We start from the raw sequence: 27,907 nt of genomic DNA on the forward strand, positions 1-27,907 counted from the left end.
TCCAATAGCAATTGACATACCACAGCAAAATCATTAACGGGATTTTATTAATCAGATTTTCTCAAACATCTAGTTTACAGGATTTTATCTAGCCGATAATTCCATACTTGCTATAGGGATAGTGAAAATAAAATGTGAAGTAAGCAATGACGACAGCTGTGAAAAGCTGGAAAGGTTGGTGCAACTTTCAATGCATAGTTGAAAAAATTAACACACGGTCTCCAGACAAGCAAATGAGATGTAAAAACCATGAAAGAAAAATATATTCCTACATAATTTTAGCTTAGTTCTCCCTAATCAGAAGTGTTCCCCAGAGGAACACAATGTAAGAACAAAGCCATGTAGTGTTATTATTTTGCACCTTTTTAACTTTAGTGTCTGCTGCATATGTAGTCAGTAAAAACACCGAAGTTATGACTGCAGTTACCAAGAAATACTAGAGAATGGTTGAGAAATATGACTATGCGTTCTGGAAGACACAGAAGTATATCTTCATATCCTATTCTGTGAGAATTCCAACATAAATCTCCACATCTTAGAAAGCAAATGGCCTATCTTCTAACCAGACAAGCTCAAGGACTATTAATTCTGTTGCTCTGAGATCTCCTTAACAGGAAAATGGGCCTTACAGTTGAGTATTTTCCACAGAATATATTTAGACTACATAACTACATTTTCCATAAGTTCCAGAAAATCTTCCAGAAAAAACAAAAACATCCCAGTGCACATTTTTGGCAAATCTGACCGAGCTCAGACTGTGCAAGTGAACTTGAAACGCTGAGTTACTTTTACTAATCTTAATAAAACAGGGATCAGTATTTTCTAACTCTTATTAACAGTAATATTGGTCACTACTGCTGGATTCCACTAAAATCTGACTATAAGACATCTCTGATAATTTCTTCAACATACTGATAAAAATTAACTTCATAGCTACTAATTGTGTTACACTGCCCACAACTACATTGTTGGTGAAATACTATCTAGAGGAAATATCATCTGAGCCTGTTTATTCTGAAAATTCAAAAGAAATACTTTTTTTAGAATACTGGACCCCTGCATCCACTGTCTGCTGGCGATTCACAAGCATTGTACGCAACCCCGTATACTCATCTGGCTGAGTGAGAAAATTACAGTAGGAAATGTGCTAAATTATGCACTTTAGTGGATGTATTTATACGAGCTTCAATGGCCAGTCCTACATCTTGCCTATTTTCATTATCTTGCATATAAGTGCAAGAGAATTTGACAGGACCATAAAGATGTGCATTGTGAGTACATGTCAAATGCTCAAGCCCACCAAACCCCCCAGCATACCATTTCATCTTCTTGATTAAAGCATTGGTGGAAAAAATGCCTGCTATGTGTTAGAAGAGCCACGTGCTTTACACTTACCCAAGGCACAGTGTGACGGAGAACTTCCTGGACAGAAGAAACCCAAAGAATAATAAAACCGATAAAACAAACCACCACCCACAAACAGGCCACGGGCGCTTTCTGTTTTGAACGAGAGGGACTTTGTGCTGTTCCCTTCTGTGCCTGACAGCCTTGTCACTGCCAACCTCCTGCTGCGTCCCTGCTGCCCCAACGGGGTGTCCTGTAACCTGTGCTCCTCTCGCACTCTCCAACTTTTGCTGCCAGGGTCCATCTCCACTTCCCCGCCTGGAAACACTGGGGAAAGGGAGGCTGATCATCTCACCTCGCTTCGGCTGCTCGGCGTGGTATGACACCCACCTCTGCCAACGCTCAGGTGCCTCAGCCACATTCATTGACCAGTTATTTTTCATGTAACCTCTTCAGAGCTAGTTGATTCCTCAGGGAAAATATGATGAGCTTCCACAAAGAGGTGCAAAAAGGAAGCCATTAGCATCGCACCGCAAGTTTCCATGGTCCCGTAACACCCAGGACTATGCTAACTAAATTCCAACACTATCACAGGTTTTTCTTGCAAGGAGAAATCCTGGGGAAAAAAAACACTGAGCCATAATTCTGCTTCTGTGGCACAAACCGTTGCTCATTGTTCTTTATTAATAACGTCATTTACACACACACACCGCAGTCCGATTGTCAGGCGTAATTAACCGTAATTAACCGTAGGCATGAGGCACTCTTAGATTTTCCATGAATAACGTGAATATTGCTGGCAAAGAAAAAAACTATTCAAGTATGTATCTTATTATTGTCCATGGAGGCATGAATACGTTACTCCTTTCTTACAGCTGTATTTCAGGGAAAAGAATTCATAGGCAAAATAAAACCAAAGGTGATCTGACCTTCAATGGCAAACTTTGCTGTCAGAATCTCAGAAACATCCCTTTCATTTCTCCCACCAAACCCCGATCATCAGGCTTTTCTCTGTTAGACGTGGTTGTGAAATCCAGTTTGTGGTGATGGATAGGAAGCTGGGAGTACTTGAGGTTTTCCAAAAATAAGCAGGTTGGTATATACCTACACTGCTGCAGTGTGTAACACTTTACCCTCCTTCAAAGCTTTTTTTTTTTTTTTTTTTCTTGCACTGTGATTAAAAGAAAAAGCAAAAATAAAATCTGCTCTCGGAATGATTAAAGGCAATGAGTCAGCTGTGAGTCATGAGTGGAGAGAAGGTAAAGTGCTGTTAGAACTGAAATCACGAACGCTGCTACTTGAAGCAGAGTAATGCCATTATCTTCAAATGACAGGCTCATGACCTCAGTGCAGACAGACACCAGTAAAAGACATGATCACACTCCGTGAGTTAATAGGCTCCTCTTCGATCTAAAACTTGTAGTTCAATTGTCAGTATTTTTCTTTCCTGGCAAACATTTCCATAATTGTAATTTATGTGCTGATAGGTACTTACGTTCAAGGTTTGTGGAAAAATGCAAGTAGCAGAAACAGCTCAAATTCCATAGTGTTTAAAACGTTCCATGATTTTCTTTATTCATTTAATCTTTTTTAATCAAACATTATTACTACTGGGCTGCCTGCCTCTGCCAGACTAAACCCAGCAGGTTAGAAAATACTGCACGAAAATGTAGTGGTACACCCTGAGACAGGGAGAGACAGTGACAGCTACAGCACGGAGCTGAAGGGACAATGAGTAACTAGAGGGAATTAATAGCGAAGAAACAGGAGTGGGAGGAGAGACTGGGAAAAGGACAGTGCTACATTACTGGAATGGAAATAGAAAATGAATCATTAGAGGACACTAGGCAGACATGTATGAAATAAATAAAGACAACATTAACAATGTATGAGCAGTGTATTGTGTGTTCTGAATACTAGAAGAGCTTGTTGACTGGTAGGAACAGCAGAGAAGTCACCTTTAGGTAAGTATGTGTGCCTCTCATCTATTAAAACAACATATTTGTGGATATGAAATATGCCATTATGTACCTCCACACATAACAAACCTAAAGCAAGATTGGAGAGGATTTTTTGCAAAGATAAATAAACACGAGAGGCAGACAGACGGTCAGAGAAACGGGAAGAAAGAATAAAGGAGGAAGCATTAAAAATATAGCAAGGGGCGGGGGCGGGGAGAGGATTCATTTTGTATCACTTTCCTTTGCCAAACCATAAACACAAGGACACTCAGCAGTTCATTCTTACTCAACGTTTCCACATTTTTCTGCTATTTTCCATAGGTGGGGCAAAAATGACAAAGGACCGAGCCAAGTTTTCCATTGGCCCTGACATTAATGTGGAAGTGCTTCTCCAGTACGTGAGATATCTTATTTTTGCTTTACCTTGTGGTTTGTATCTGAGTTTCAAACCTGGTATTTTCACACTTGTTTTCTCTGCAGAAAGAGCAAGTCCTGAAGTGCACAGTTCCTCTGTTGTTTGCTTTGACCAGAACAGCTGGGAGTGACAGGTAACACGCCATACTGTGGCTCAGTTCTGCGTGTGCTGGGAGTTACCGAGGGGAGTGGGACCTCAAAGAGCCGGCTCTGCGGCCCACTTTGTTTTAATTCCAAACTGAACAGGTCAAACACCAGCAGGGAACCAGGAAACCCAGCAAAACGCTGCCTCATGGCCATTGGACATGCCCTTGCTGGAATCAAAGGTTTGATGGAAAAAGAATAGACCAAGAATAGTGGTTTTTCCCATTCAGCATTTGCAATCCCAAGAGTTTAAAAACCATGAGTCAAGGCTCATGTAATCACTAGGGTGGTTTAAAACGGAAAATATTTATAAATGTTACCTATTAAAATCTTCTTGTTTGTCTCTTTAGATTTTGAACCTTCTATACCTCATTTTCACCAGTCAGAAACGTTTGTTAAAGAAAGCAAATAAGTAAAAAAAAAAAAAAGCAGCAGTCACAGGATTCCAGGAGCCAGAGTTTCAAGAAAAACTTCAACTATGGGCAACATAGTTTACATAATATTGCAAGACGTGAGCATTCTCTGAGAGTCACTGCTTTTCTTGATGAACTCCATCGCTCAGCCAGAGCTCTTTTTATCACAAGCTAAAGCGCAAAGAAGAAACGTTCAAGCAACTCTTACCTTTGGTGCCGTTCGGCTTAGCAGAGTTTAATCACACGACATAAAATCCTGAAAGCTGGCAGAAATTTGCCTGCAGAAAGGAATCTTTAAAATATCTGATCAGCTACCTCCTTTTAGGTAATGGTTTAGGTAACGATGTCCCTAACCCCACAGACTTGAGAGAGAACTGGAGACAGGAGAGGCAAGAGAAAGGCCCTGAGTCCTTCCTATCTGGTATGCATAGCTGACAGCTTCAACTGTCATCAGTTATCCAGCAAAGGGCTCTAATTTTAATACAACACGAAGAACACCATGTCAGCCACCTACGGGAATAAGTAATTGTGCAACTGTGTTACTTGTAATTAATGCACCGTACCAAAGCTTGACTTGCAGTAAATATTGCATCCTCCCTCTTTCCACACAGGGAATGCTCTGCCCCGATCCTGAGATCAGCAGCAAGCTTTTCGGTGACTTGAATGGCGCAGGGTCAGGTCTCAAGCGAACGCAGGACTCAGCTGCTTGCTTCTGGGTTTTCAGTAACTTGGCGTTGCTGTGTGCGTAGTCTGGGAAAGGCCGCGTGTAGGGACGTGACATTACAGCTGGAAAGAGCAGGGGAAGTCACTTTTTTAACACTCTTGCCGAGAAAAAGTTCTGTTTATCTAAATTTTTTCCCCCCAAGGCATGCCACTGGGGAGTTTAATGACAAAACTAAAAGGAAGTCTTAAGCAATAGTGCAAATATTACAAATATTGTTTATGAAGTTTCTCGCTTGGGTGTGTGAGGCTAGGGCTTTAGCCTGCGGAATATTTTTCTTTCCAGACATGAAACAGTGTCTCTCTAAAAGAAAAATAGTTCCTTACACAAAAGCTATTAGTTTTGCATCAGTATTTTGTTCACTAATTTCCTCACAATGCACCCGATTTCACTTGATCCCATACAGTCGTTCAAACCACACAACGTGGTCAAACACTAAAGAAATAAGCAAGGGAATATTAAAAAGGTGAGGGGAGAAGGGTGGTTCACCAAAATATCACTAACATATCTTAGCACTAAGCAATGTTTGTAGTTAACATTTAATTCATTCAATTAACTGTATATAATATATTAACTACACATAATTCAGTTCATTTGCCTTCTAGTTTCCAGAGTCTCTTGATTACTCAAAACCAGCGATCTTTGGGATGACTGTTTCACTCTATGCAGTGGCTATAAAGACAGTATGAACTAGATCCAGTACTGGTGTAAGGGTGCCTAAAATGCTGAAATATTAAATATTTTAAAAAAATCGTGACAAGCAAGTTGACAGGGATACAGCTACCTACCACATGGGAGAACAATGCAGTCAAGGGTGTTTCTATGAGCTTGTCCTTGACTTTCTCTCTTCTCTGGGAAAGGCATACCCTAGCTTCTAGGTATATATGTATATATATTCCATATATATATATATATATACACACATATGTATAAGCGACCCAGTGGATGCTATTGTAAAGTACAAGAGTCTTGGGCACCCATAATGAGTCTGTTCAAGCCTTCAGCCAGAGGAGTTGTTCTCAGAGTCTGTGTTGCTCAGTATGCAATGGGATGAGCGTTGTTTCTTTCCTGCACCTTGCTTCCAAACAACCTATACACAATGGCAAGCCCTCAGGAGGAGGAAACGGGGATTTAAAAACCCTTGGAAAGGAGGAAATTTATTTGGCCTCTGTTTTAATGACTAGGTTGCCTTCATCAGCCACTTTTTATAAGGGATGCAGTTCTGTTAGACATGTTCGATGTTGCCCCCCTCATTTGGCCAGACTGGGGCTGCCAAGTTGGAACTGAGGAATGCTTCATTTCCAGATTCCCGTCAAACTGAGAAACTTTTAAGGTAGGAAAGTAAAGTTTCTGCAGTGTTCAGGATCTCTGAGAGAGTAGGCTGTAGCAAGAGGATATTTGGATTATACTTGGTCCTGGGTTTTGCATATTTCATTTATTAGAATTGACTTCATATGAGTACAACTGTTTTCTTTCAGATAAGATCTTAGTTAAACTACTGTGCCTTTTAGACTTGTCACTAGTTTATATGTATTTTTCAATTTATTTGTAGGCAACTAATAGCAATTAGAACAAGAAACTGGTGATTTACGTAGAACATTTACATCGTAATCTGAACTTACATTTGAAATCACATTCATTTCATTACTTCACGTAAATAAATGACATTCATTGGGATATCTTCAAAAGCAATTATATTTAATTTGGATCTTCATTATTATCCTTCAAAGATTGCAGATTTTTAATTGCAGAAAATGTTAAATCTTTATCCTGTTCCTGTCTCTTTGAAGGATTTACTTTGATAAGGAAACTGACTTTTAATATGACTCTCTGTTATGTTACTTAGTCATTATATTCAACAGACCTCAAAATATTCCTGTGAGGTTGAAGTCACTCTTACAAATTTTGAAAATATAGATATTCTAACTTATTGGGTCACAGAAGAAGTTTCTAGATTGTGTTCTACTTCTGGAATCAGATTTTGTCATTTTCTTAAATAACCTGTAACAGCTTTGTAAGGAAAGGATCCCAAATGCAAAACTTGTATTATGGTGAGAGACACCATCAGTATTGTTATCACCCTCACTCCACAGATAGGGAAATTCAGGCAAAGAGAAGGGAAGCTTTAGTCAGAACTGGTACTACCAGAGAAAGCTCCTGGCTGTTGCTCTAGTGTGTTAGTCATGAGATTATATTTCCGCTCCTGAACTCAGAGGTATATAATTGTATTTACCCATTTCTTAAAAAGACACTGGAAGCCCAGCTTGTTATGAATAAAAGTTTGAATTCAACTTCTCAACAAGTATTTAAAATCTCTTTTAGTTTTTTCATGGGCCAATTTTTTCATCTTTGCATTATGTAAAGTGAAGAAGAAGCACAAGTAAGTCCCCTATTTAAATATTCAGTTTAGGAAGGCATTATCATACTTTGCAGCCCAAGTATTAACACCTCTAATCAAACTAACACCTTCTTTCTCAGTCGAATATTTCAAGGTCTTTGAACATAATCTGAAGTGATAGGCACAGGTATTGGATACACAAATGGAATAACTTAAAACTTGGGTTTTGAAGTAATAAATTATATAAAATTAAGGTGATACTATCACTAAATATTGGATCAATTTTATTTATCTAACATTATTGTGTTTCTGACAATTTATTGGAAACATTCAATTATGTAGTGGTATCTGTTACAGCTAGAGACTGAAAATACGGGTTAATTAAAATTAAAAGTAGGCTGTCTCAATCTGAGATGTCTATTAGCATGTCTTTAACATCTTAAAGGAAAATGGAATGGGGGAAAAAAAAAAAAAAACAACCCAAACAAACCCATTTTTTAATCCAGGTATTACTACTAGTTTGAAGCATGCAACACAGCCTACATTTTTTAGCTACTTGATGTTAAGCACTTCTAAAAGCCTTGGAGCCAAATAAAAAGTTGGAAGAGCGTGAGGAAAGAAAAACAACCTAGTTCCAGTATTTTTGCCAGTCCTGCTGTTTGGAGACTCCCTTTACCATTTGTATTTAATTTTCCTATCTTAGTGCAAACCATCTTTCCAACAGCTCCTGAAAGACAAGACGTGCATCTCCCCTGAGATCACCCCGGCAGGAAATTACCAGAAATCGAGGGCCCAGCCTTGCAAATATTTTGTCACGTGAGTAACATCAGTCAATGGGATACCCATGGAAGTGCTGGCTTGGTCAGTACCTAAAGTCGGCAACTGCAGGTGCACTCCTTAAATAATTCAGTCTAAACTGCAAGTCTGCATTATACAACACACACATCAGCCAATTTTATTGAAGATGTTTCAACTCATACTAGTTCAAGTTATTTTATCACGCTGCTTTTAATCATTTTCTTGCCTCGACTACTCATCCTCATGTAGCTGTATGTTATGAACACCGAATTGGGCATGACATTGAGATTCTAGTGTAATTCAATCATTACGGAAAAACTGACATTCACATATGTTTATGTTTAGCCTCAATAAGATGAGTCAGTCAGTCACTTTATACCAGGTTACAACAAATATGATTTTAATTATTCCTCTTGTGAAAAACACTTTTCAAATCACTGCAAAATGCAATTGGTTTTACATGTTTTCTAAGGTTTTGTCATCCTTTGATTGTAAAAATATATGTTGTGAATGAACTTTTTATTTAAATTGGGGGGAAATTAAATATTTTTTAAAATATCAAATAAAAATGAATAAACATCCTAATGAATCTTTCAAACCTTCATACGAAATCACAAACCTCTCCTATCGTAAGTGAAGTGATTGCAATTCAGTAAGATTCATGGTTGATTAATTCCAAGAAACTTAGAAACTTATTCCAAAGTGCTGTTTCCATAATTAGAGTGATGTTAGAGCCGCTCTTTCAGTGATGTTTATCTTTGGAAGAAGTGATCCGCTTCATAAGTTGTACTCCCCAGAATGCAGCGCAGAAGGAAAACAAGACCTACAAGAGAATTTAAAATGAGAAACATTATATAAGATTTCTTCAATTATACTTGTCTCTAAATATAATGAATGGGTGAGAATAGAGAGCTCTTGAGTAGAAAAATTATACTAGAACTCTAGGCATACTGATAAATTCACTTTAGGAATGTATGCTTTCTTTTTTTTTCTATTACTCTTTATTGTTTGAATTTGTTCTTTCTGAATGGTACCAAACCGAGACAACTGGCAAAGTCTGCACAACCTTCCCTACTTTGTAATTGCATTTGGATTTGGAGTACTCAACAGTCACATGTAATAAGACAGAACAATGACACCACCAGCTGTGGCAGGAGGTGGGTGCAAAAATGTTAGCTGTTTTTTCCGCAAATGGTCTGAAGAATGCCGACATTGTAAGTTGCACGGTAGGGTACAAATACCCAAAGTGGCCTTAAATAGAATCTACGGCAAAAGAAGTCTTCTAGCTGCAGTGCAATAGATCAGTACTTATTCCCCAGCCTGCCATTTATGTTGAGACACAAACTAGATTGGAAACAACTTAAAGATGTAATACTCTCTATCTTGTCCTTGGCTTTGTGCATCTTTCTTTTTGTGGATGTTAATGAGAGATCTAATAATTTTTTTTTCTTTAGTTTATTTGCTGAAAATTTCTTCGGGATGAGTAGGAACACTTGCAGGGTAAAGTATAATTCAGGTAACAGCTTTGTCCAAAAAACAAGTCAGAGAGTAGGATAAAAAGCGTGTGCACATGTGTGTATGTGAAATTTTGCATTTTAAATTTTCTAAACGAAACCTTTGTCTTTCATATAGAATAAATTCCTCTAACTCTGAAAATTGCAAAATTCAGGCAGGTGTTATGGGAATTTTTTTTACTGTGAGTTAAATAAAGCATCCTGTTTATACTGAAAGATACTTTGTTCAGGGGATTTTTTGTTTGTCTGAACAGACAGAGAAAATTGAAAAGGAATTTTGGGGTCAGGCTATAATAGCTTTTTTTTCCAGGTTAATCTGTAATCAAAAGGCACTGACCAGGAGAGCTCCAATTTTAACAATAACATCATTTTACATTCAACATTTAACAATGCAAGGCCCAAAAATGTACTTCTGTCCTCGTCTACTCAGTCATTCACCAAAGTACGTGAGATCTGAATGTCCAACATAAATAATAAATGACCATAATACCTAAAGGTACTCATTTTGCACTCATTGAAGGGAACGTGATGGGATCAAGTCCGACCCTTTCACAGCCTGTTTGGGACAGGTCCAGGCTTCAGGTAACCTATACATTACATACTTAGCAGCATGAGATGGAAATAACACAATGTACTAGTAAGTAGAATTCCAATCAAATTTTAAAAATATAATCCCCATTCAACCTCCACCAAGACAAATTCCCTTTAATTGAAGCCTTTAATTCTACTTGAGCAAGAGTAGGCTGTCTAGTGTTTAAAACTTCTGATGACACTGTCGGTGTTGTACTTGTGGTCCCAGTTATAAGAAAGACTCATAAAATTCTCACCAAAAGACTTATAAATAAGAGTTTCAGACCTTTAGGTATGAAAGATTTAACTTTTTTTTTTTTTTTCCTTTCTTCCTTGTATTATCACAAGCACCTTGTAAAACTGCATAGCTCTATTTTACAGCTATGGAATGGAAAGACTTTTTAAGCAATGCCGCAGGCACATACTCTCTGTGTTTTGTGAGATGCTTTATTTCTATGCTGAGATGCCCAGAAAAAAGAAGAAGAAACCCAACTACAAATAACTATCTGTATTTCTGCTTTGGCTGTTCTGTAATTGGGACGAGTGTGAATCGTTATAACATAAAAAGACGACTTACATATAACATGCTCTTACTGCAGAAAAATTCTTCGTTGTGCTATCTCCAGAAACAGATCTTACCCACTTGTCATAATTAGTACTTCTCTGACACGTTACTAAACTCCTTTCATTCCTCACCTCAGAAAGATCACTCCTATTCCTGGAAGATCCATTAAATATAGAAGTATTTCATTTTCAGAAGAAGCACATTTAATGACTGAGGTGCAGGGCATTTGCAGGGGATTAATGACTACTGGGAGATGATGATCACCTGAAGAAGCATAGCCATGGGCCATTAAGCCCCAGGAAATGTCCTCAGCTAAAGATGGTTATTGCTATTATAGCCCGAAAATGAAAAAAACATCTCGGGTGAATTTTTCTTTTTAAAATGGAGTGATGCAATTTCTTCTTTCTTAATTAAATTCTTTATTGTGAATTTCTTAAAGCATGCAATCCATGCTTGTGGGGGCGTACTTCAAATTGCAGTTATTACATCCAGAATGAAAAACCACATACTGCACATTGTGGATCTGCAGAACTAGTTTGGCTTCATGATTCTATAAAAGTATTGATTCACTGCCTATCAATGTCAGGACTGCCAGTACTCGATGGAAATAACGTATTCATGAAACAATAACGCTGCAAGGTTGTGGGGGACGGGATTTGAGAAAAACCCAAACATCAGGGAAAAAAATTAAGGGGCCACATCCTCCCTTGCATGACAGCAATTCTGGCTGGCTCCACTGCTATAACGCTGACCTACCCTGAGCAGAGCCAGCTGCATGGGGCTACCGAGCAGAAACTTGCTGTGTAGGTTGGAGTTCCGTTTCTTTTGATTGCTGCTACATATTTTGGAGTTACAAGGCTTGACCCACTTGAATGAACGGTGCAATCAGGTGATGTCAGCAACGGAAAACCGAGACAGTACGTGCCAGAATTTTGAGCAGACAATAGCGTGGGCAGCAGGAAGCAGCAGAAGAGCATTCCACCAGGCAACCTGAACTATAGTTGACCAGTATTTTTCTGATGCCCTTGGGAAAACAAATTCCCTGAATCCTATGCACAGATAGTTTGTATTTTCTGTTCAACTCTCTCACACCCTAACAGGTTGGGGTTTGGCTTTTCGGTTTGATTTTTTTTTTTCCTTTGCAGTTTCCAAATTATTGTCACAGAATTTCTTATTCTTTCTTGTATTGTCCAAAACAACTAATATTTGTCCTATGACAGAAATATTGACACATCAGCTTCTTAATTCGGATGGTTTTGAAATAAAAAGATAGAAATAAATTGTACACTTTTTTCTATTTTTACACTGAGAAAAGTCCCCCCACAAAAAATACTACATAAGAACAATAGTTTCACTTCCGTCTTCAAATGAAAAATCACTGTAGACAGTGGCCATATACGGAACAGCTAGGCCTAAAAGCAGAAGTTCTCACAATCATATATCCAGCAAAGTTAAATGCAAACTTTTGCCACCTTAATATAAGCACTTGTTACACTTATCTGTTCGTGCAACTACAGATTAATTACTGACTGTCCTTTCGACTGCTGGAAGAGGACAATCCTATTCCAAATATATACATTACCTCCTTTCACACAGTCTTTCTATTTCCATACAGCCTGTATTCTCTCTCTGAATAAGCCTACAAAAATGTAAATAACATTATTCACAAGAACAAAGATAGCTTAACTAAGGGATTGACTGCAAGACTGAGCCTGTTCTTCAGAGGAAATCCCCACTGGAGTGATCAAAGTGTATTAGGCTGTAAAGTACTTTAAAATCATTAGTTAAATTCAGGCACCCACTTCTGCATGATTAGCTTTGTTGCTGATCACTAATTTTATTTTCTGCCATTTTCTCTGTTGCAGTGGCTTTATATATCTGAGTTGCCCAGACTCAATGTCTTTCCTCCTGCAGATTTCACCCGGGGAGAATTAGAAGGCTTTAGACATTGATAGCTCTGCTTTAAGGAGGGTGAAGAGGTTCGAACCACACCACCTCAGATCCTTTCCAACCTAAATCATTCAATGATTCTCTGACATTTCTCAGATTCTGCCCAGACATGTTCTCTCCAAATTTCGCTGCAGAGACAGTCAGCAACTGTGCAACAAATGGGCTACATCTGAATGGGCATGTTCACGATACTGAATTCTTTGAAAACCTCTGTGCTAGGTAAGGTATTCCTAGCTCTGGGGAGGGCTCAGGAAGATCAGCGCATCCACATAATTCATTAGGTTGGCTGTCCACATCATAAAGTGGACCTGGTACTGGCAAATCTGATCAACAATGATCCCTCTCAATGTGATGCTGAGAATTGTTTAACTGATACTGCAAGTCAAACATGATAAAGGTTCTTTTTATATTCTTTATCTACAGGTCTGGACTTGGCTTCTTCAAAGGTGCCAGAAATCATTTTGTACTATCAATATTAATGATAGAGTAATTTTTAGACTTTATATGAGAAGGCTGTGTCTGGGTAATGTCATTGTCCTTTTCTAGTAAAGATGGAGACCATGAACGGATATAACGGTTAATAAAAATTACTAATATTAATAACGAAATGGTCAAATAAACTGCTCCAAGTTTCACAAGTACCTAAATGGTGCAGCTTTCACTAATAACATCGCTGTTTTCCCACTTCTCTACACAGGACTGCTTCAGGTGCTGAACCACACAGAGGAGATAGAAAATACATGGCTCAAGTGGGGAAAAGACGTACACTATTTCTGGAAGACAGGATTTGGGAAATACACGCATGGATCTTCATTCCAGTGCCATGTTTGGAAAGGAGCACTCTGAGGCTAGCAGAGAAATGCCATGGCATTAACAGCAGATCCAGAAATCACTAATCTTGTACAGTGCAGAGATCAAGAAAGTTGCACTAGCAAAGAAAAGTTGCACTAACAATACCTGGAAAGGACAACACGAAACAAGAAGGATCCTTTTCTGTGAGATGCCCTCCATATACTCGGAAATATATGGAGAACAAAGTGGGCAGATGATTTTTTTTTTTTTCCTGAAGGAACTGTGGATAGAAGGGAACAGGGACAGCTACGATAGTAGTGGCTTCACAGCTTTGTCCAAGATTTCTGTAAAAGTAGCAGGATGTCTGGAAATTCTCCATAAGGGTTCATGACACACATTCAGACTATTGGTGCAGCACATATCTCACAGATTCAGCATGCCCCTGACTAGAACAAGGTGTGTATTAAGAGACTGTTGGCACATACAGGATTAACCCAAGCATCTTCAACCCCCACAAAGCATACTGATAGTTCACTCACAGTCTGTTTTCTTGCTACTATGATATACCTCATTAGTTTATACTTCATTATTAACAGATAATGAGAAAATAATAGGGAATTGATATACACATAGTCTTCCTATGCTGTTAAATGCTTTAAACATTCCTTCTTTTATTAAAATATGGTCTGAGACTCTAAAGCTAGATAATGCATGAAAACATGGGCTGCAAAAGCCCCCATACCTTAAAAGGCTTATATTACCTATCCAGGAAAGACAAAGAAAGATCTGGAGAAAGGATATCTATTCCTCAGTTGCTTTCACAGCTGGTCACATCCCCACTATGAAATCAAGCACAGTGCAGAGATGCCTGAGCTAGCAAGGACATAAGCTGCTAAATCTCTCTCAGCACAGCACCAGGCTGACTCTGTCTTTCCTGGCATTGCACTCAAGCTAGTAAGTCACATCCCTCAGCTAAATACATGGGGATTTTTACACAGGGAGTGCTATTGCAGTTATATTTAGACTTAAAATGGCTTATGTGCATCCAGTATGGTATCTTGCACCACATCCTTCACTCTGGAGCCCACTGCCTCTCAAACCACGTCTGTAGATATATGTATCCTATTGAACTGTTACCTATGAAATGCCTTCTCTCTTGGGTCACAGAATAATCCACAACCTAAGCTCCAGGATTAGGAAGGTTTTATCTCATTCCCCAAAAGGCAAAAAAAAAAAAAAGAATAAAGTGGGAAGCTTTGCTGTCAGTCATGTCAGTCAGGAACTCCAAAGCATGTTAATAATTATTAAGTCTTCACCTTGCGATGAGCTAATGCAAGCTGGAGATGGTGTCAACCTTATACTCATTAACATATACATAAACTGTCTGCATCTCTTCAGTATGCATTTTTTTTTAAAGTATTTTATTGAAATATCTGAGAATACTTCCCACAGTGTTATGTAATTCCATCTATAAATTCCTAGATCATTCTAAAATGTTTAGCCATTTCAAATCGTCTCCAAAACCCTGTTAAACAAAAAGGTCTTCTTAGTTGTTCATTGAACATTTAAAAATAACTTCTGGACCAAGTCTGTTTCATTGTTTTGCAAATACATTCTAAAAAAATAAAATTATTTTGTAGTTATAAATTGGCAATCCTCATCTGAGCTTAAAAATTTAATAAAACCTGGAAACAAAATATACACGTTGTTACACACTCTAAAGCATAGTAACATTTTAGAATTTCTGTTTGTTGTTCTTTCATATTGCTTTAGTTTCATTTTTGAAAACACAGTACTGAAAACCAAGTTCAAAGGTCAACAGTTTTAGAAGACCATAATTCTGAATGTCATCTTTTTATTTGAAATATTCTGCAATTTTTCAGCCTCCATTTTCCCTCAAAATTGAGAAACAGCAGGCACGGAAATTTTCTCAATTATTATATTTTAAATGAACAATTAAAAATAAAGCTTTTGTTACTTACTCAATCTGCAAACATACCAGTTTAATCTGTTGCAGAGTAACAGCCCAAACGCGATTGAAAGGGTTATTAATAGCTGTTCGTTGCAGAAACGAAATATTTGAGATATTCCTGTCTCAGTTTGTCAAGCTGTCGAGTTTATTTTCTTAAACATTTAAACAGGAAATGTACCCATTGAGATGAAACATCTCATCTACTTCTATGCCTGTCAGCAGCTGTAGCATAATTACATACACCCCACTGCATCACTTAGAGCTCAAACAAAAGTTGGAGGCTAAACCAGACATCTGCAAAGAACTATTTCCTTTTTTAAGATATTATTTCAATTACATGTAAAGAGCAGTTTAATCTCCCTTATTCAAGAAAGATCATTTTAGTTTAATCAATAGTTTAATGCAGAGATCTAATATTTAATCAAATTAAATTGTTCTCTTAGGCTTAAAGAATCTAGTACTTTTAAATGCAATATTCTATGCGAGAAAGCCTGGACATGTATATTTCTGAGATAAGAGGAAGGGTATTCTTTTTACATGGTCACGGATTTAAGGAAAGTTTAGGTACCATACAGCTTAATCCTGTGTTAAAGTAAGTTTTACTTAAAAGTTGAGGCAAATTCATTTAAAGAAGCCCATGCAGGAGGGGCCTCTCCTTTATGCCTGCATCCTTGCTTGAAAATACAGGAAAATTACAGCTACAGAAAAAAAAAAAAATCATCGTAGTTTGAACATGGAAGAAAAAATTGCTACACGTACCATTTCAGAATTTGGACTGGATCTTACCTAGCTGTGTAACATTCACCAAATAAGCATCTACAGAGAGAATTCAATCTCTTCAATCCCTTCATTTTTATATCACTTTAATACCTTGCTATACTGACATTGCAGGAAAGACGTTAGGTAAGTCAGTGCCCAATCTCTCCATCATTAGTGGACAAAATATTGTACCTTCCTACACAGATGGTTCCATTTCAGAGCGTGGCTGTTGTGCGTAAGTACCCTGTCAGGGTGGTGAACAGCACCAAGAGCACTCTGTCAGCCTGCGGAGCTCTGACAAAGATGGTTGCAAAGTGGAAGATCTCCACTCACCGATATACTAAATATCCTCTTGAGAGAAAGCTGACTAGCTACGAGCTCCAAAATGGGAATTTTTCCATTGTGTGTGGGGAAAAAAAAAATTATTAAAAAAATAATCCCAGGCTTTAAGTATAACCCACAGACATTAGATCACTGACGGAAAAAACTTTGCTGCAGATGTTGAAAAGAAGTGATGGGAAAAAGCTGGCTACTCTGACTAATGGCAAACGTGAAAGAAAGGAATAAGAATGTGCAGAGAGGGATAAAACAATTGAGTGACAAGCAGAAGGGATTTCCAGCACAGTGAACAAACACCGGAAAAGTATTCAAGAAAGACAGAGGAAGATCAAGGCTAAAAGTCATTTGAGACAAAGATTGCTCTTAAAGCCAACATGTTGTAAGGAGAAATCAATCCTTTCATCGAAAAACAGAAAACATAGAAGGCTGATCTCAGCATAAAAAACCCAAACCAAACCAAACTAACCAAACCAAACTAACCAAACCAAACTAACCAAACCAAGTAAAAAACCAATGAAACAAACAAAAAAAGAACTTCTGAACTAAGGAAATGGGTTAATATTCATTGATACCATAAAGGAAAAATCTTGCCATAGGAGGGACATGTCCAAGTTAAAGATAGACAGCACACACCCATCCTGCCGGCCAACCCGCTTTTGAGGCCAAAAGCAGTAAACTGTGATTGCTTTTAAGCTCCAAAAGGAAGAAAAATGTGCTGAGGTCAGTCCAGCCCTCTGTCCACCCCTTTACATGGAAAAGTAGATCTCCTGCTGGCTGTTGGTGTTTCTCTTTCTTGCCCACTCTCAAGATACTCATCCTGTGTTCTGGCTTGTTGCTTCTATTCTTGTTCGGGGAAACTCCCATTCCCAAAATTCACCATCTTGTGATTATATAAAAGTCACTGTTATTGACATTAACCACAGATATATTCAAATGGGCTATATCATCAATATTCCTACCCATTTCAAGCCATTGTAGCTATATTATTTAACTATCTTATAGAAAAAAGAAATAAAATTAACAGAAGCAATCCATTGGACTTTCTACTAGGAAAACTGGGGGAATATGGTCTAAATGAAACTTCTGTATGGAGGGTACAGAACTGAGCGGAAGAAGAAACCTCCAGAAAGGAAGAATCAATTATTATATCACAAAATGAGAGGGAAATCAGAATTTAGAGGAATAAGCAGGCATGTATACCATGACATTTCTAAACTACAAAAACCTACAAAACATTTTTCTTTTCCTGGAAAACAGGAGGAGATTTCATAACAGTTTTTAAAATATCTGAAGATACCGAAGAAAATGTGTAATTTAATAGAAATGGAAGATACTAGACCTAGGAGAAACCAAATACACAAATATGCTGTGAGGAATAATTATCAGTCAGGGGTACATCAGAAAAAAGTTGGAGAGTTGGAGCAGTCCACAAACAAAATGTCTCAAACACACACTACTGATACAAAAAGATGTCACTATCAATGTGGAAGACACTGACAGAAGCATTTCATGTAGCCATAGGTATTGATCCAACCACTGAAAGGTGTTGAAGTCTTTGAGGAAAACATAGATAAGCTGGATATAGGCGTGAAGTAGACAACAGGAATCATAAAAAATTTAGAAAAGTTGGCCTGTAGAAAAGCTTGAAGCAATTCTGCTGTGTATTCTTGAGGGGAAAAAAAAAGACTCAGGAGGGGCAATAAGAGAAATCTGACATGTAAAAGAATAATGCAAAAAGAAAAGAAGAGGATAAGCTACAGCTCAGGGTAATAAAAACAACAACAAAAAAATCTTTTTAAACTAAAATTTTCATTAGATAATATCTGTCTATAAAGATGGCAGAGCATTGGAATCAGCTACGTAAGGAAGCTGCAAAAGGTGTGTAAACGGTTAGATGGGCATGTGTCAACGGTGTAGCTGTACTTGATCCTGCTTCAGTGCAGGCTCCCTGCCAGCCCGGTATTTCTCTTTATTCAGAAGGAATGCAAGACAACTCTTCACCTCTAACTAACATTTGCTAAGATCTACTTTGCAAAGAGCAGTTAATAAAGATGAGACTCTTAGCACATACATTATTAGCAATTTTTTTTTTTTTTTTTTTTTTTTGCAATAACCAACCTCTGCAAGACTTCACCAGTTTCATTCTCAGATGTGGCTGTCACCTTAGCAAAAGGATGAAAAGCAGGATCTGCTGCTGCTTTACTTTATTTTTTTTTTCTTCTTTTCAGTTTCTGGCATGGGCCAGGGTTGAACCAGCTTCCCATTACACTAGTCATAGGATCACTACATTTAGAGATCGTCTTGCATTGGCTCTTCAAGACGATAGCTGCAAAGACCGACAGCAGAAGCACGAGCTAGCTCGCCCCTATTTTACACTCAGCATAGTTTCTACACTAAAACTGCACAGTCAAAATCATTTGCCTTTAAGACTGAAAGAATAATCGAGGAGGTACGGTAAAAGCCTGGGATGCTGGGGTATTCAGTCTGCACTCTGTGCCATGGACTAGGCAGCATACAGCAAGACATTTAGTCTTCACAGCTCCTCAGCTGCAAAAAACACTCCCCAAAAAGGAGTTGCTTTCCAATGCCTGTCTTACTAAGAACTAAGATAGTTTCATTCACTACAGTAATGCTGAGAACACAGAGACACAGTAATGCTGAGAACACAGAGACATGTCAAAAAGACATAGATTTGGCCCTCTGATTTTTTTCTCTGACAAGCCTCATTTCAACAATACTGAATTTGTACTACTTTTTTTTTTTTTTAATGTCAACAATTATGTACTTGGATAAACACAACAGACATCCTTAAAATCAGATAATTGCTTGCATTTCTTATATCACTCCAGCTATTGAGCAATCTTAGTTCCACAACTCACCGCACTGACCACGTGAAGAGCTAAAACTGGTGTGAGAATTTATTTCCATCTCATGATTATGTTGGTTTAAAAAAAGTCACAACTCACTATTATATAGTTACAATATTAACGACTGCAGAAGGCTGGAAAAAATACCAATGTGGGCTTATTTTATAGTAATATATCCTTTTCTTATTCTAAGGTTTGGGGTTGGGTTTTTCTTTACCCTTGTGTTGAATCCTGGATTAAAAAGGATGTTGTGCCCTAAACATGCTTGTCTTGGAAAGGCTACTTGGTATTGTTGTATTTGTGTGTCAAAGGGAGGACTGAAGTCTCAACAATTGTTAACCTCTCCCATGGTGTGCTAATAAAAGGTCAGAGGCCCACATGTGGCTTGCAGCCTGGGGAATTTCTCTCAATGTTCTGCCAGGGATGGGACCGCCCGAACGGTTTCTCTCATAAGTTTTAAGCCATAAACTGCATCCTACTTGGCTTGCTGTGCCAAGACTGGACCCAAGGGTATCCAGAGTCTTGGCTGATGGGAAAAAATGAGTGCTTCCTATGGAAGCCACAGCTGTTTTCCTGAGAGAGAGAGCGCGCACAGATGCTCAAATATTTCTCTCCTTTCCGTTTTTGACTACCTGTTCTGGCAGCAGTTCCGAGAAAGGGGGAGGACAGAGACAGGCATCCAGCTGCTTTCCATAAGCCTTGGCAGCACAGGTAATGATTGCCTAAACACTAAAAATGTTCAAAACGGAATTTTTTTCTGAATTTCAAACTATAAAAAAGGTGAGAGCATGCACTAATGCTCCCCATCTTCCCATCTTGAGCAGAAATTTAGTGATCAGGATAAAGACCTTAATTATGTCAGAAGAGACTATTTCAGGGAAAAAAATATATGGCATATATTGAAAAGATATCGCTGATAGAAGTGTGTGTGTGTATCTCTATATATAAATATATGTACACAGAAAATCAAGTGCATACATAGAACTTGTATATCCTACGCATTTTCTAGAAAAATTTGTTTCTTCCATCAGACTGCAAGATGAATGTCATAATATGAATTTGATTTTGAATTGTGGGGCCATAGTTATCCCTAGTGTAACTCTCTCAAGTCAGAGAAAATACATATGCAAAGTTACACTATACATCAGTTTGGCCCAGAATTGTATATAACATCAGCTACCTCATAAATTTCACTGCAATTACATTACATTAGGATGTGGCTTATGGTACTGTTTAATAACCGTTTAGTAAGTATTCATATCTGCCATTTTTGCCTATATGTATTGATGTTCACTGACCTTTTCATAAATATACTTGGTCAAAAGACTTTGCTTCTGTTCTGGCCACGCAGGTTACATAGCTGGTCTGAAGCCCTTATATCGAAACTGTTCAACATTTTTCTCCAGTTCTACCTTTAATTATTCCATTTAAAGCACAGTTAATGAATGTAAGTAAAAATGGAATAGTAGATAGTTGCAGCTGATAAGTGAACAGCACATACATTAGACTGCAAAACCCCAGGATTTAATGGTTATTCATTGCTCAGTGAATCAACAGAACCACTACCAGTTAAGCTTACATTTCACTGGTTTATTCGCTTATTTTAAGGACAGCTCTCAGTCTCATTCATGGCTGCACCTGTTTGCTACCTGCAGTGCTCAGACAGTGCCTGCCCCTTCTGCCACTGCCTTTCTTCCTATGAAATGAGGAAACACCTGTCTATCAACAGGGAAAGTAAGCAGATGACCAATGGTGTCTGCAAAAAACTTCGGGAAAGTGCTTTGGGAAAGAGCAGCTCTATAAAAGTGGTAATTCTCCCCAACAGACAATCAAAATGGCATTCTCCCCACAAGACTTCTGAATGGTATTTGCTCAGAGACTCGCAGTGGCTACTTGAACAGCCACAGACCAGTCTTCCTTGGGGCTCTCCCTCTCCACCCCTGTTCATCAAGAGCTTTCATTTACATTCAGTCCCCAAAATTTTTTGTTGTTTTTTTCTTGATCACTGCCTAGACACCAGACCTATTTCTGCTTCATCTCAATGATCAAACTACGTTACCAAAGTTCTTGCACGAAGAGCTAAGCTGCTCTCCTAGCCAGTACATTCCCCAGATAGAGCAATAGCTTTGGCTTGACAGCTTCCACCAAAGGATTCTGTTATTGAGTGTCTGAGCGCTCCTTCAGATCAGAGAAGCTTTAAAACTGATGAAGTCAAGTCCAGTATGGTAGATACAATATTTCTAAGCCATAAGGATAAGAAGTTGGATCCGCTCTGAGTAGTGACCTCATAGCTCAGCCACGCAGGCTTCTGCTCCCTGCTTAGAGGTAGAAACCACCAGCAAGATGGATCACGTAAGAATCCTTCTAGGAATGGAGTAAGAGGAAGAAAGTGGTTTCACTTGACCAAACCATGAAAAGTCAGCAAGTCTGAGCTGGTGAGAAAGTAAAATTCAGAAAAACAACTACTGTATTTAACCAAAACTCTTCAAACAGGGGAAAGAGTTATGGGAATTTTGCTGCCTGTATTATACACTAGAGCTTGATTCTGCCCTGTCTCACTTTCTCCTTTACAACTCATTCATTGCACTTCCCAAAGAACCAGTGCCTGACCTTTCTGCTTTCTTGTCCTAGTATTTATAACAGAGGATCTGATACCCTAGCAGCTAAAAGCGAGACATCCTCCCTTTTTTCTCCAAAACAAGTGACAGTGGTCTTTAAAAATGTCAGATGGCTGCCCGAGATAAAGTGTTCCTTTCTGACAATAAGAATCAATCCCCTACTACCTATTTAAATAAGAATGTAATAATTTTCCATTGTTCATTATGGATGAAAGAGGTTTTGCTGACAGCTAATTAGCCTAGAATTAACCTAGGTAATAGTATATGTTTATCTCTAGTTTTAGTTTAGTTATTCGAAATATTTTGCTGTGCTGGCTCTTTTAATTATTTTTCTACCCTTCAATTGACTTGTAATGAATTATTCCATTTTTATTAAACGTATCTCCTTTTTTTTTTTTTATGTCCTTCAGGCACTCTCAGAATAGAAGCTTTTCCAGATATACATCAGCCAAATCGTACTTTCAACAGCACTATAAAAACACAACATGACTTTTCTTTTTTTGTCGAAAGCCTGCATACTTAAAAACTGAATCATTCAGAAAATATGGAATATAAGTGTGTTATCATAAAAATCACAAGAGCAGGAAGCAAAGAGAACAGGGTTACAGAAGCACAGACACACTTCTGAAAAATTCGTATATATGTGATATAAGATCTAATCTTGCAACCCTTACTCACAAAAGTAATCTTACTGAAGTCTATAGGAGCATGTACATAAAAAAATACAGGATTAACCCTGAAAGCCTGAAAGAAATCCACTTATTTTTTCAACTATGAGAACAAATATTGCATCATAAAACAAACTATGTCCAGATGAGTAAAATAGCTTAGCAACAAGACAGTCTTATAGAAGACTTATAGGCACGTCTGTAGCGATGACAGATAATAGAACCCAAGGAGAGGCTATTACAGCCAATTTGGAGTATGGCATTGAGTCTCCTCCTGAGTGTTAAAGAAATCATTGTTAGATACTGCAGGAAGATTAGTCTGTATCTAAAGGGAATTACTACTGATAATCATAACAACGCCATTAGAGAGAACCGGTTTTTGGAATAAAGGAGAAGCCAACTGGTTTAAAAAGTGGCACCTCTAGCTGCCACTAGCCAGAGAAAAAGAAATTAATGAGCTACCCATAGATAGAAAAAAAGCTTATCACAGTCTACAGTATTATGTAAATGCATTCATGGACAAAGACAAAAATGAAGAAGAACCAAACAAGTCCGGACACAGATGTACTTTTGAATAAAACCCCAGGAGTTCTTCCTTAACTAAACCCACACCATGACTTAAATTAAATGCACAGGTTTGTTCTAGCTGCAGCCAGTAGCTTTCTGGGGGACCTTATCACAGGGCTGATTCTGATCCACGGAAGAGGAACTGGATCAACATGCTTTACTGTGCTGACCAGGCTATGGGCCAGGCTGAACTACTGGGGAACTGCAGTATGGGAGATGGCTCCCAGGGGATCTCCGTATCCACTCAGGGTGAGCTGGACCCAGCATCTTCTACGGGATGCTATGCAGCAATGGCAAAGGCCACTTCGCGATGGTGCCCTATGGACAGTTTCCAAAAAGGCTTTGAAGGGCTTATTGTAAAGTTCTTCACCCACACACATCCATAATAAGGACAAGTAATAATTGTAAAGTGAAATACGTATTTTTCATATTTTTGTAGTTTTGCCCAGTGGTTTATCAGTCTTACAAATTCAAAGTCTATTGATTCCTATGTGAATTTACATTCAGTATTGAAATAGAACTGTCTCGAAAATGCGAGAGAGAAAGAAGTAACATTTATTTATATATCTTTAACATAAATAACTAGTTTGATAGTAAAAAAAAATATGCAAAACCAGTCAGACCTATATTAATGATTTTATCTCCATAAACTCATGTTCTCTTTATGAAGCATTGTAACAGGATATATTCATTTAAAAAGCAAAATGAGTTTCATTCTGATGGTGTAAAATCTTAACCAGGAAGTTGTGCAGAAGGTGAAGTTGATTAAAAATGAAATAAAATTTGTAGTATGACGTGTATCTGGAAGTAGGAAATAAGAGTAAACACATATACATCTATCATCATTCTGTCAAACAAAGCTCTTGCGTGGGATTGATATGACTGAAGCCTATTACTGAGATGAGGAGTGGGGAGGAAGAACTTATCAATCCAAAAGATACAACTGTGGATTTCAGTTTGCTTTCTTGTTTTTTGCATTTAAAAAATTCTTTTGAAAATGATTTATCTGCGTGAAAAAAATGTTTGCTGTGTTTCTGTAAGGTATGTTTAGATGTACTTTTAGAAGAATAATTTATTCAACGCATTTCAACCCTTCTGTCATACACAAATTTTACAGAATCAATGACTTCATGATAGACTTACTAATCAAAATTATTTGGCTATTTCCTTATGGATTCTGCTTTTCCTATAGATCACGCCTTTCTACAAATGCTTGATGTGTCTGCACCATATTAACAACTCATTTTTCTATTATATCTACGTTAAACATATGTCTAACCTCATATAAAGACATCCTATTGCATTCCAGACATCTGCCCTGTACAAACTTACAAGGTGCTTGACAACTTTTGGGAAGGCAGTCTCTGATAAGCCTCCAAGAACTGCCTCTCACCTCTTGAGTCCAGTTGAGCCTATCTGGTGCATCAAGTCTAATACCATAGTTTTTATAGCTAGGGTAAGTAGGCAAAAGCATGCACAGGTTTAATAGTATCCAATCACCCTGATTCTCCAGTAATCAGACAGAAATTTACAGTTTTGTTGACTGGGAACAATCTTTGGCATAAATACTGAATTCTCCTGGAAAAACTGCCTGCTCATGGCTCGGATGGGCGCACTCTTTGCTGGGTAAAAAAACTGGCTGGATGGCCAGGTCCAAAGAGTTGTGGTGAATGGAGTTAAATTTCGTTGGTGGCCGGTCACAAGTGGTGCTCCCCAGGGCTCAGTGCTGGGGCCAGTTCTGTTCAATCTATTTATCACTGATCTGGACAAGGGGATTGAGGCCACCTTCAGTAAGTTTGCAGATGACACCAAGTTGAGTGGAAGTGTTGATCTGCTCGAGGGTTGGAAGGCTCTACAGAGGGACCTGTACAGGCTGGATGGATGGGCCAAAGCCAACTGTATGAGGTTTGACAAGGCCAAGTACCGGGTCCTGCACTTGGGTCACAATCACCCCATGCAGCGCTACAGGCTTGGGGAGGAGTGGTGGAAAGCTGCCCTGTGGAAAAGGACCAGGGGTTCTGGTCAACAGCTGGCTGAACATGAGCCAGCAGTGTGCCCAGGTAGCCAAGAAGGCCAACAGCATCCTGGCCTGTATCACCAATGGTGTGTCCAGCAGGAGCAGGGAGGTGATCGTGCCCCTGGACTCGGCACTGGTGAGGCCGCCCCTCGAACGCTGGGTGCAGTTTTGGGCCCCTCACTGCAAGAAGGACATTGAGGTGTTGGAGCGTGTCCAGAGAAGGGCAATGAAGCTAGTGAAGGGTCTGGAGAACAGGTCTGGTGAGGAGTGGCTGAGGGAACTGGGGTTGTTCAGTCTGGAGAAGAGGAGGCTGAGGGGAGACCTCATCGCTCTCTGCAACTACCTGAAAGGAGGTTGTAGCGAGGTGGGGGTCGATCTCTTCTCCCATGTAACAAGTGATAGGACAAGAGGAAATGGCCTTAAGATGCACCAGGGAAGGTTTAGATCGCACATTACGAAAAACGTCTTCACAGAAAGGGTTGTCAAGCACTGGAACAGACTGCCTAGTGGTTGTGTCACCATCCCTGGAGGTACTTAAAACATGTATAGATGTGGCATTTAGGGACATGGTTTAGTGGTGGACGTGGTAGTGTGAGGTTAACAGTTGGACTCCATGATCTTAAGGGTCTTTTCCAATCTAAATGATTCTATGGAGTGAGACTTGAATTCCTATTTCTCAAGCCATAGCAAGCAGGCAAACCACCCTATCAATGCTCACTCAAATAAGGCTCCTAGTCTCACTCATGTAGTGAGTCAGTACTACTTCTCAATGTTAAAGATATAATAAAAAGCCAAGAGGTCAGCAGCAGCGGCATCCACATGTCAGCATATATCCACTTTTAAGCTTAGAAAACTTAAAAAGATAAAAAAACAGGCTCTGGGGACACATAACAAATAAACGTATAAAGCACAATGACCACTTGCCTCTTCCACAGAACAGCAGTAGAACTCTCACAGCTTCATTTTTGTTGCTTTCGTGAGAAAAACACTCCTCACACACTAATGGTTACAATGCCGTTTGGAGTTCAGTCTTTTTTTTTTTTTCTTTTTTCTTTTCACTGTTACACAGTGAAAATATGAGTATGTGGATGGTGATAACATATCAGAATAAATTATGGGGCAACTCGGTCAGAAAGAATTTTAGCTAATGGAAACAGCATTAAGGATTTATATACTCATGTCATTAAACTGCTTCGTAAGTGATATGTTCTCTTTGAGCAGGCAAAAAGGAAGATGCTGTTTCTTTGTACTGGTATGCCATTGAAGGCCTGGAGGAAAACCGTGACTAAAACCTCAGGTTTCAACCAGGTTAGCCCATGGTTGAAGGACAGTAGCTTCTGGGTCAAGAAGAAAGAAAAAAAAGGCAGACAAGGAAGTGCCAGTGAGGACCTGACAGGTAGGATATAACTTTCTCTACCTAGGGCATTAAAGGACAAATATGGGTACTGTAAGACACCTCTATGCAAAGTGGACATAATGGACCAATTTGGAACTTGGAGTGTTATCACTGCCCAGGTATTGTAGCGATGAGACCATTATAAACAAATATACATATACACTAAAAATCCATTACATATATCAATTCCACACTACGAAACAATATGAAACACGATGTGCCGGAGTTACATGGAATATGGGTATTAGAAACATATGACTGGAAGAACTTTCTGAATCAAGTTCAGTTCCCACAGTGATAAGAAACCACACAAACAAATATTTTGTCCAGAAAAATCTATGGCACATAACACAAACTAAAAATAATTCCTCAAATGCTTTGCTAAATTTCAGTCTGTAATAAAATCACAAAATCTACCGCTGCTATATACAACAGGGAAGCCATAGTGGCAGTCTAAGGAGCACACACAGAACAGGATTACAGATCCCCAAATTCCTGGCTGTATGAGCCAGCTTTTCTCTTCATGCTCTGGCTAAAATTTAGCAACATACTACAGAATAGAAATGTATTTTCCACACTAGAGTATCTGAAGTGACTAATATAGCCTAGAGAGTGCTTTGGAGTTTTCTAGGAGGAACTTATTCTAAATTACATAGCATTATCGTAGTCCACATCATTAATTTTAATATTTATTAATTCACATTAATTAATTACCCCTTGGAGCATTTGTGTGGTTTCTGTAAATAATTGTGTGGCCTGGTAATCCGTCACAAAAGATTTATTGTGTACATTTACTTGTGGAATGCTTAGCTGAAGCAGCACTCTATCATAGTAATGAATGCAGAAAAAAAGATAGAAACCAAAATGTGTGTGTCAGGAACATTTCCTTCAAAAGTTTTCTGTACAGATAGAATAGCAGTGTGGCATGGAACTTCAAGTAAAAGTGAAATCAGAACAAATTAACTGACATAAACAGATACAACATTTAAAGGAAATAAAATGCATGTAGTCAACTTCAGCTATAAATCCTAAATCTTGTATCTTATCAGAAAACCCCAAATCTATAAATCAGAACAGCTGTGTGGGGTTTTATTGATACTAGCCATCTAAGCGGCCCATTTAAAGTGAGGTATTTGTTTCTTTCATGTGAGAAACCAGTATTGCAGTTCTAACAGATGGT

The 27,907-nt window shown here is 38.5% G+C and overlaps 1 protein-coding gene across 1 annotated transcript in view; it reads right to left on the reverse strand.

Moving 5' to 3' along the window:
• Positions 1-8,875: 8,875 nt before the first annotated feature.
• The window catches only part of AGMO (alkylglycerol monooxygenase), a 193,593-nt gene continuing 174,561 nt past the window's right edge, over positions 8,876-27,907 (reverse strand). Inside the window, exon 13 of the mRNA XM_086468160.1 lies at positions 8,876-8,956. Coding sequence (XP_086324286.1) covers positions 8,876-8,956 — 81 coding nt within the window. The remainder of the gene's footprint in view (positions 8,957-27,907) is intronic.

Source organism: Leptosomus discolor, chromosome 7, assembly GCF_034619465.1.
Source record: "Leptosomus discolor isolate bLepDis1 chromosome 7, bLepDis1.hap2, whole genome shotgun sequence".
Lineage (NCBI taxonomy): Eukaryota > Metazoa > Chordata > Aves > Leptosomiformes > Leptosomidae > Leptosomus > Leptosomus discolor.